This window comes from Lasioglossum baleicum, unplaced genomic scaffold (assembly GCF_051020765.1).
Source record: "Lasioglossum baleicum unplaced genomic scaffold, iyLasBale1 scaffold2606, whole genome shotgun sequence".
NCBI lineage: Eukaryota > Metazoa > Arthropoda > Insecta > Hymenoptera > Halictidae > Lasioglossum > Lasioglossum baleicum.
In genome coordinates this window covers 1-11,318 of record NW_027471665.1, presented here as the reverse complement: position 1 = coordinate 11,318, position 11,318 = coordinate 1, and the positions used below count along the sequence as shown (strand labels likewise).

General features: G+C 47.1%; 1 protein-coding gene across 1 annotated transcript; it reads left to right on the top strand.

The window, feature by feature from the left end:
* The first annotated feature begins 7,861 nt into the window (after nucleotides 1-7,861).
* On the top strand, nucleotides 7,862-8,587 carry LOC143221530 (uncharacterized). The gene has a single exon (XM_076446957.1). It carries the CDS (start codon nucleotides 7,862-7,864, stop codon nucleotides 8,585-8,587), a length of 726 nt encoding a protein of 241 aa, XP_076303072.1.
* The last annotated feature ends 2,731 nt before the right edge of the window (nucleotides 8,588-11,318 follow it).

Sequence of the window (11,318 nt, the reverse complement as noted above, 5' to 3'; positions counted from 1 at the left end):
ATTGTAGTATGTGTAAATAAATGGATGTCTGGGATAAAATGCATACGGCAAAAGCTCCTGGTTATGAAAATAACGAGGACCATCTAGTAGTGTCCCTCGGATTTGTTGAACGCAGATACAAAATAACTCCTAGCGTGTAGTATCGGTAGCGTAGGTACGTATACAGACAATCATATACAATAATTATAAGTATAATAAAACAATGTTATAAACCTACACTCAATAGACAAGTTTCCTCATTAATGCAATTTTTGTAATTAAACCCTTGAAATTGTGAAGAAAATCAAAAATATCATAACTATAAGTTAGAGTATGTCGATGTGTAAAGAAAACTGGGAAAGAATTCTTACGGCACATTATTATGGTTAATCATATTAACAATGACCATAGAGTATTGTCTCTCAGATCTACCGTAAGCAACTAGAATAAGACGCCAGTCGTGTCGTTGCTGCAGTGTATGTTCGTGTACAGACAATCGCATTATACAACAACAAATTCAACAGAATATAGGTATAAACGTACACTTAACCAGTTCCAATGACACTTTTTCCAACAAATATAACGCTTGAAATTAAATATTGGGAACTTTGTAAATGGTCGAAAACATCATAATAGTAAATTACAGTAAGTATAAATGAATGGGAAACTGGGAAAAAAGCATACGTTACAAAATGAAGGATAAAGACAATATCGTAGACCATCCAGCAGTGCCGCATCGCTCTGCCGTACGTTACTAAAAGACCTCGACAGTCGTGTCCCTCAAACCGCGTTGGTATATATATAGACCATCGTATAAAGAAAGAATAAGTTTAACAAAATACTGACATAAACGTACACTCATCTGATGCCAAAGACACTGTTACTAAGATACACAATCCTTTAAACTAAAAATTTAAAATATTGAGAAACATTGAATATATCATGTTAGTAAATTACAGCTAATTAAACTACTAGGAAGACTGCAAAAGAGTCTCTGCAGTATAACATCCAAGTTATAAAAAATTAACGAAGAGCATACAGTAGCATCGCTCCTACCTACCGAACACAACTACGAGGTCATTCCAGTCGTGTCGCACTGGAAGCGTCGGCATGTACACAGACTATTATATAAAGTAACAATAAGTTTAACAGTATAATGTCCTAAACGAGTACTCGATTAATTCCAGAGGTACTATTACTGGCAAATACAATTTCTTAAAATTAAAATTGAAAATTACGAAAAAAAAATCGAAAATATCACAACAGTTAATTACAGTATGCATAAGTAAATGGAAAACTGGGAAAAAATGTATACGGTACAAAATCAGGGTTAAATAAATTAAGGAAGACCATCGAGTAGTGCCGCTCCGATCATGTGAACGCAACTATAGCATAATTCCAGCCGTGACGTGCAGGAACGGTAGGTACGTTTACAGACAACCGTATAAAATAACAATATATTTAACACGACAATGTCATAGACGTACGCTCAACTAATTTCCAAGGCACTTTTACTAAGGAATACAAGTTTTTTACACAAAAAATTGAAAATTTGGAACAAGAACGAAAATATAAACAACAGTAAATTGCAGTATCTGTAAATAAATAGAAAACTGTGACACAATGCATATGGTGCAAAATCGAGGATAAGGAATTGACTGAAATCATACAGTAATGCCGCTTCGATCTGCAGTGTACAACTACTAGACCTCGGTATATCTTCATGTAACCTGTAATAGCATGAGTATAAGCAGGTATTCCGGCCGTAAATCCGCTGAACTGTATTGGTAATAGACACATTAATTCGCTGGTTGAATATTAATGTAGACCGTCAAACTGTTTAGGTGCGCTGCCACATTGTAAAAAGTCGAACGTTTTTCTGGAGACCTTACACTCCGAAAGCCCAACCAGCTGTATCGATGGTATAACTCCGTGTTCAGAGGAATAAATTAGAAGACATTCTAGCGACGCGCACCTTAGTTTCAGGCATGGGTTAAACCGTATTGGGTCAAACCGTTCTAGATATTTACCACGTTCTCTGATAGTGGGACGGCTAAGACAATAGCTTCTGCTTTCCTGTGATTTTGAGAGCTGAACCAGGTATTCGGGCAGTTATTCCTCTGACCAGTATTAGCAATGGACACCTTAAATCACGGGTTGATATTCAAGTAGTTCGCCAAGCCGTTTGAGACCGTTACCAATTGGTATAAGGACGAAAATTTCACCGAGGGCATTACTTTCCGAGAAGCATATCCCGCTGTGGGGCGTGTCTTGCATAGTGTTAGTGGAATCAAATTATTAGACATTTGAGCAGGCGGACACCATATTTTCGTGTATGAACAGCAAAATCGAGACACAAGCTGTTCGAGATCCTTACCTCCTGCTTTTAGGGACGCACAGTTACGTACATGGCATCACCAATCCTGCGGTTCCGTAATTGAAGCGAGGAATCCCAGGAGTAAATGCGCTGAACAGGATTGGCAAAATACACCAAAATTCACGGTATGGATATTAAAGTGCAATGTCAAACCGTTATAGAACGTTACATATACGTATAGGGGTCAAACATTTTACCGAATGCCTTACCTTCCGTTGACCAAATCCGCTGTATCGAGAGCATAACATCGTGTTGAAGGATGCAAGTAATTATACATCTTAGTGACGCCACCGTTAAATTCATGTATGAAGTAGAAGTTCTAGGTTCAAGACGCTCAAGAACGTTGCCACCTTCTGTTAGACAGCAACCGCTGCGCCAATGGCTTCATCTATCCTGTGGTTGGTAAAGTCAAACCAGGTATTCCTGAAGTAAGGCCGCTGAACAGTATTGGCAATAGACACCTTAATTCACGGTTTGAATATTAATGAAGGGCAACGTTCTCGAGCGGTTTGATCCTCGATCTTCTAGATCATACACGAAATTAAGGTATCCGTCGTCTAAAACGTCTATTAATTTGTGTCCCTGATCCCGAAGCTATACCCACCGACACAGCGGTTATTTTCTCGGAAGGTATGGTGTCTGGTAAGGAGTATGACGTTATACCAAATGGTAACGTTCTCCAGCGGATTGACTCTGTACTATAATATTCATACAGTGAGTAGAGGTGTTTATTGCCAATGCTTTTCTGCGAATTTACTCTTGGAATACCTGATTTGCCTCTAGGAATCACAGGATAGCTGCAACCTTTGGCCTAGACGTTGGAATCTCAATCAAGCTGGTTAGGCTCTCGAATAGTTCGACGATATATCTTCTAATTCATACATCAGGACAAGGTCGCGGTTACTATAATGTATACTAGTTTGTGTCTCTGATCACGAGTTTATACTCCCGATGCAGCGGTTCAGGTCCTCGGAAGGAACGGCCTTCGGTAGGACGTTTGCCTTTATACCATCTGGTAACGTTCTGAAGCGGTCTCAAGCTGTACTTTAATATTCAAACCGCGAATGAAGATATCCATGACGAATAGTGTACTGCAAATTGACTCCCGTCATACCTGGTTAGCCTATCGGAATAGCAGGAGAGGTGAATCTATGCACTTAGCCGCTCGACTCTCGAAGAAGGTGGGATCGATCTCGAACGGTTTGACACTCGATCTCCTAATTCATATTTCAATAAAAGGTATGCTTCTCCTATAATGCCTATTCATTTGATTCCCTGAGCACTAAACCTGACACTCGCTACAGCGTGATAGGTTCTATGAAGGGTATGTTTTCGGTTATAAGAATGACTCGATACAATTTGGTTATGTACTCCGACGGACTGACCTTCTACTTTAATATTCATAGCGCGAATTATGGGGTCTATTTCCAATACTGAATAGCGGGTTGATTGCCGGAATACCTGGTTTGACTCTGAGAATGACAGGATAAGTGTATCGATTGATTTAGCAGTAGTAGTCTCGAAGAGTGTGGTCATGTTCCGGAAAATTTTGACCTTGGATTTCCTAATTCCTTCATGAAATTAAGGTGCGATTGTCTAATGTTCAGAAGATCTTGCTTCTCTGAAAACGAAGTTATACTTTCTATACAGTGAGTTATGTTCTCGGCGGGCAAGGCCTTGGGTAGGACGTTTGACTTTATACGAATCTGTAGCGTTCCGAATCGGTTTGATGCTCCACTGCAATATTCAAACCGTGAATTATGGCGTCCATTGCCAACACTATACGGCGGATAAATTCCCGGTATTCCTGGTTTGACTGTCAGGATCTCAGGACAAGTGATGCAATTCACTTCGTTAGTCGACTCTCAATGAAGGCAGTAACGTTCTAGATCGGATACACTCTCGATATTCTAATTCATACATGAATTTAAGGTGACGACCCTAAATTGTATACTAATGTATTTCCGTAATCAGGTTATACTCTCGGGACAGCGGATTAGATTTTCGGAGGGAATGGTCTTCGGTAAAGCGTTAGAATTTATAGTAATTGGTAACGTTCTCAAACGGTTTGACATCCAATTTTATATTCACCCTGATGACTAAGGTATCAATTGCTAATTCTCATCTGCGGCGTTACTGTCGGATTACCTGGTATGGCTCTCGGATTCATAGGATATGTAGAGCTATTGACATATCCATTCGATTCTCAAAGATGGTGGCAACGTTATCGAAAGGTTTTGAGGCTCGATCTTCTAATTCACACATGAACATATAATCACCGTCACTAAAATGTATAATAATTTGTATTTCTGAACACGTAGATATATCCTTGATACAGTGGGTGTGACTCTCGGATGGTAAAGCCATCAGTAAAATGTTTGACACTATTCAAAGAGGTAACGTTCTACAAACGTTTGTCGCTCTGCATTAATATGCATACCATGAATTAATGTCTCCATTGGTAATACTGCATTGTGAATTGCCTCCCGGAATCACTAGTTTGAACATCAGAATAACAGGATCGTTGATGGTATTGACTTAGCTGTGCGACTATCAAGTATGGCAACAACTTTCTCGATCGGATTGTCTCACGATCTCCTCACTCATCCATGAAATTAAGATGCTCGTCACTAAAATGAAAACAAATTATCTCCTATAAACACGTGGATATACCATCGACACACCTAGTTCGGATCTCGGATGGTGAGGCATTGCAAAAAAGTTTGACACTATAACAATAGGTAATGATCTACAAAGGCTTGACGCTCTACTTCAATATTCATACCGTGAATGACCGTGTCCATTGGTACTACAGCTCTGTGGATTGACTTCCGAAATACCTGGTCTGACCGTCGGAATCGCATAATATGTGGAGCTATTGACTTAGCCGTTCGTGTTCGTCTCTCACAGATGGTCATAACGTCCACAAGCGGTTTGACTCTCAATCTTCTAAAACATACATGAAGTTATGGTGCCCGTAATTTAAATGTTTTCTAATTTGTTTCTCTTATCGCGAAGTCATGCTCTCAATACTGCGGGATACGTTCTCGGAACATAACGTAGTCTGCAAATAGAATGACTCTATAAGTATTTGTAATGCTCCCCGACGATTTGATTGTCGACTCTAATCCTCATGCCGAGAGTTTAGGTGTCCATTGTCAATGCTGTGCAGCGAATGCACTCCTAGTATACCTAGTTCAACTATCGGTATCCCTGAGTAGTTGAAGGTATTGACGTAGCTGTGCCACTCTTTATGGTGTGGCGGGACACAGTCCGCAACCCGATCGCCACGCTGCTGTACCAAGGGGAAGGCCATATGGGGGTCCTGTGTGGTGACGTCGTAATGGTGGGCTGCTACGTCTCGTCCAACCGCACGCTCGCGGAGGACGAGGATTGCCTGGACGGTGTGCGAAGAGCGGTGAACCAGCACCTTTCCGGGCCCGTGCTCGTCCTCGGGGACTTCAACGCTCACGGTACCGCATGGGGGTGCCGGAGGACCAACGCGAGAGGCGAGGCGTTGCTCGAATGGGCAGCCGGGTTGGATCTGAGGATTCTCAACCGGGGCGGAGCTAGCACGTGCGTGCGGCCGGCGGGGGAGCCCGTGGTGGACATCTCCTTCGCCTCGCCCGCCGCGCTGATGATGCTCACCGCATTGGGAGTGGAAGAGAAGATCGAGTTGCTGAGCGACCATATACCCATCCTCATGCGCCACCGCGCCCCGGGCCCGGCCCGGCGTCGTCGAGAAGAGGAAAGAAGAGCCGGAATCGACTCGGCTCGGAGGCGGCAGCTGCAGCGCACGGACGGGGTTGCGGTGGACACGGCGGACTGGTCCTCCTACCTAACCCAGCCCCGGCGGGTGACGTCGACGCGCAGGTCTCGGAGCTCCAGCGAGCCATGACCGAGGCGTGCAACGTTGCCATGCCACATGCAACGAAGAAGCCACCAAGGTCGGGGTACTGGTGGAGCGTCGAGCTCACGACTCTCAGGGAGTGGTCCAATCGAGCCCGCCAGCGGTACACCCGGGCCAGACGCGGAAGAGCCGCCACGTCGGAGGAGGAGTCCGCCCTGCGCAGGGAGTGCAGGGGCACGAACAAGAACCTTCTCAGGGCTGTCAAGAAGGCGACATCTTCCAAATGGAAGGCGCTGCTAAAGACGCTGCATCGGGACACGTGGGGTCGTCCGTATCGCGTCGCGTTAGGCAGAATGAGGGGGTGGGCTCCGCCGCTTACGGAGAGCATGAAGCCTGCCTTCGCGAAGCGGGTCTTCAACGCCCACTTCCCCGCGACACCTGGGGAGGAGAGGACAGCGGAGGAGACCCCGACGACGCGATGCGAAGTCGGATGGACAGACGACCTTGGGATAACCTCCGAGGAGCGGATCCGAGCGATTCGGGAAATGGGAGCGTGATCCAAGGCGCCGGGACCGGACGGGATCCCTGGACGCGACTGTGTACTCGCGTCGAGTGTCCTCGAAGGTCGGATCAGGACCCTCTTCGCACAGTGCCTACGGGAGTGCAAGTATCCGGAGTGCTGCAAGGAGGCCAAGGCGGTGCTACTGCGGAGGTGGGCAAGTCACAGCAGTCTCCGGCGGCGTATAGGCCGATGTGCCTGTTGGACGTGGGTGGGAAGCTCTTCGAGAGGGTGGTAGCCAGGAGGCTGTTGGACCACCTCTCGGGAGCTCGTCCGGATCTGGATGACCGACAGTTCGGTATCCGGCAGGGGCGTTCGACCATCGACGCAGTTCAGCGCGTCAGGTCCCTGCAGGAGACGGTAGCCCAACAGGGCGGGGTGATGCTGACCGTTAGTTTGGACATCGCCAACGCGTTTAATCCCCTGCCCTGGACTGCCGTCAGGGTGGCGTTGGAGCGGAACGAGGTGCCCCTGTACTTGGCGGCGGTTGTCCGAGACTACCTGTCCAACCGGTGTTTGCAATATCCCTGGTGGGACGGTACTGTGTGCAGGAGATGCGCTGCGGGGTCCCACAGGTATCGGTACTGGGTCCGATCCTGTGGAACTTAGCATTCGATACAGTGCTGCATGGCTCGCTCCCCGACGGAGTGAATGTCACTTGCTACGCGGATGACACCCTCGTCACTGCGAGGGGTCGCGAGTACGGGAGGACAACCCGGCTCACAGAAACGGGTGTGGCGATAGTGGTTATGGCCAAAGAACGCTTGGGACTCCGCGTTCGCGCCGGAGAAGACCCAGGCGATCTGGATCCACGGCGGGACGAATCGGGTAGCACCGTCGGGCAACGTACGAAGAGGAACTGTCTACGTGGGTGGATAGGCAATCCATATCCCGGATACGATGTATAACCTCGGCCTCGCGCTGGACGGCTGATGGACCTTCGAGGACCACTTCTAGCAGCTCGCCCCTCGCCTGGAACGGACGGGTGTGGCACTGTGCCGGCTCCACCCGAACATCGGGGGGCCGGACGAGAGAGTACGCCGGTGTCATCCGTTCGATGGCCTTGTACGTAGCCCCGGTATGAGCGGCGGACCTGATGGCCAGCCGCAAGCGCGGTGCCAGACTCGCTAGTGTCTGGAGCAGTCTGGCCATCAGGGTCGTGTGGGGGTATCACTCCCTCTCACACGAGGCGGCCTCCATCCTGGCGGGCCTCCTGCCGCTGGATCTACTGGCGGGAATGCAGGCCAGAACATACGACCACGTGCGTCGTCGACCGAGCTGGCTCCCGAGTCTAGGACCGGAGGAAGCGGATAACATCAAGGAGGAGATCCGACGGTCCGGTTTGGAAGAGTGGAGACGGAGGCTAAGCCGTCAGGCGTGCCTCCGCCACAGGGCCGTCGGAGCCATCGTCCCGGTCCTAGACGCCCGGATGAAGAGCGGGGGCAGGCGGACATTCCGCCTCACGCAGGTGCTCTCCGGACACGGGTGTTTCGGACAGTACCTCAACAATATCGGTCGTGAGGTTACGCATGGGTGTTGGTTCTGCGACGCGGAGGTGGACACCGCGCAGCAAACCCTGAAGGAGTCTCCGGCCTGGACGGCTGAAAGACGGGCACGGCAGAGTGCTGAAGGGTGGGACCTTTCGGTCTTGGCCATCGTGCCAAACATGGTGGAGCCCGAGAGGAATTGGCGAGCTGTGGCCTCCTTCTGCGAGCAGGTGATGCTGCAGATGGATGCAGCGGAGCGTGGCCTGGAAGAAGGAGCACAGGCCCGCTCTCGCTCCGGAAGGCGGTTCCGGCGAGCGCGACGCAGGCTCACCTGAGCGCGCGCCGGACGATTGTCCCACGTGGTTGGATAACGTCCGGGGAAGAGCCCCTGCCGGTCGAGGCAGTCCCCGTCCTTTGCCTTCCCGTCACCAGGGGAGATCGCGGGGTGGTTGTTTGAGGGACAAAGGAGGTATCGGTGTCGCACGGTGGTCCACACGGCACTGCCATAGAGCCAAGAGGAAGAAGCGCGACGCGCGAAGAATATCTCAGCAATGTGAGCCGTGGGGGAGCCCCAGACGGCTTCGGTGCCTGACGCTTGAATTCCCGGCGCTCCTCTTAGCGGAGACGGCGGACCACCGCGGGGATTAGTTGGTAAGAATCCGTCAGACCCCCGGCCCCTCCCTCATGGGGCCAGGACATCTTTTGAAGATTACCCCGCGTCAAACAACAACAAAAATCTGTGCCACTCTCGAAGATGGTGGCTATGATCTCGAATGGCATGCCCTCGATATTCCTATATATGCATGAAGGTAATGTATCCGACTGCTAAAATGTATAATAATTTGAGAACGTGGAAACTAAGGAACACAATCGCTGCAACGGTTTGCGTTATCGGTAGGTAAGGTATTCGGTAAAAGGAACGGCTTAATAGGAATTGTTAATATTGGCCGACGGTAAGATTCTATACTTTAATACTCATACACTGAAATAAGGTGTCTATTGCAAATGTGTTCTGCTACTTTTCCGCCGGAATACCTTGTTTGACTCACGCTATCAACGGATAGGTGAAGCTATTGACATAGCTCTGTCCGACACATAAGGCAGGTGGTATAGTTCTCCATGGGCTTGACTCTGAATCATCATATTCATACATGAAATTTAGGTGCTGCGCAATAAAATGGGTACTAATTTGTATCTCTGAGCACGAAGTAACACTTGCCATGTAGCGAGCTACGTTCGCGAAATAAAGGTTTTCGGTAAAACATTTTACTATATACCAACTGGAAACGTAGTCGAACGGATTGTCTCTACTTTCATAATCATACCGTGAAATAAGGCGATTATTGCCAGTACTGTTCAACAAATTTACTCCGGGAATAACCTGTGCAGCTTTCGGTATCACAGAATATGTCAAGATATGGACTTACCTACGCTACACGCAAACCGTTGTTGATTGGATTTACTCTCGACTTTCTTATTCGTACCTGAAATTCAGGTGGATGTCGAGAAAATGAAAAGTAATGTGCTTCCCTGAGCACAAAGTTGTACTCTCTATATGGCGGGTTTGTTTCGCGATAGATAAGGCTTTCTGTATAAAATGTGACAGCAAACCAATAGATAAAGTTCTACAAAGGTTTGGCGCTCTACCTTAGTATTCGTAGCGTGCATTAAGATGTCCGCATCCAGTAGTATTCAACGAATAGACACCAGGAATACCTTGTTTGACCTTCGGAAGGACAGGATAGGTGCAGGTGTTGATCTAGGACTTCTGCTCTTGAAAAGGTGATAACGTTGTAGAACGATTTGACGGTCGCTTTTATAATTCGTGCATGAAATTGAGGTGTACATCACTACAAAGCGTACTAATTTGTTTCCTTTCACACGTCATTATTATCTCGATACAGCGAGTTATGTTCTCGGAATATAAGTCCTTCGTTAAAAGGACTGTATTATATACAATTTGACACTGATCTCCGACAGATTGAGTCTCGACTTTAATGTTCAAACCGAGAATTGTGGTGTCTATTGCCAATACTGTTCAGCGGTTTTACTCCCGGAATACCAGATTTGACACTCGAAGTCACAGGATGGGTGAAGCTATTGACTTAGCCGTTTATCTCTCACTAAAGGTGGTAGCGTTCCGCAACAGTTGACACTCGATCTTCTAACGAACGCATGAAGTAAAGGTGCCCGTCACTAAAAGCTACACTAGTTTTCTTCTCTATACACGAATTATACTGTCGATACGGCGGGTTCCTTTTTCACAGGATACGGCCGTCGGTAAAACCTTTGACTTTATACCAATTGATAAGGGTCTCAAACGGGGTGACGCTCTATTTTAATATTCAATCCGCGAATTATGCTATCAATTGCCAATACTATGCACCGCATATACTGCCGAAACATCATTATTGACTTTCGTCATCACAGCATAGATGAAGCGATTGAATTTGCCGATCGAATTTGTAGGTAGGTGGTAACGCTGTCGAACGTTTTGAACCTGAATATTCAAATTCATAGATGAAGTTAGGGTGCCCGTCACTAAAATGTATACTAATTTGTATCTCTGAACACGAAGTCATAATCTCGATGTAGCGGTTTAGCATCACGGAAAATAAGGCCATCGGTAAAATGTCTGACTATTTAGCAGTAGGTGACGTTCGACAATGGTTTGACGTTCCGGTTTAATATTCAAACTATGAATTGAGATGCCTATTGCCAACTCTGTTCAGTGGATATACTACTGGAATACCTGGATTGACTCTCGAAACCACAGGACAGGTGAAGCTATTGACACATCCGTACGTCTCTCACAGAAGGAGGTTTCGTGCGCAAACGGTTTGACGCTCTTGTATACTGTTCAAACCGTGAATTAAGGAGTCTATTGGCAATACTGTTCAGCGAATCTACTCCAGTTATACATTATTTGAATCGCTGAATTACCACTGGAAAGGTGAAGCCGTTAACTTAGCTACTCGTCTATAAAGGAAGGTGGCAACATTCTCGAACGGTGTGACACTCGATCTTCTAATTGTTGCATGAAATTATGGTGTTCGTCACAAAAAT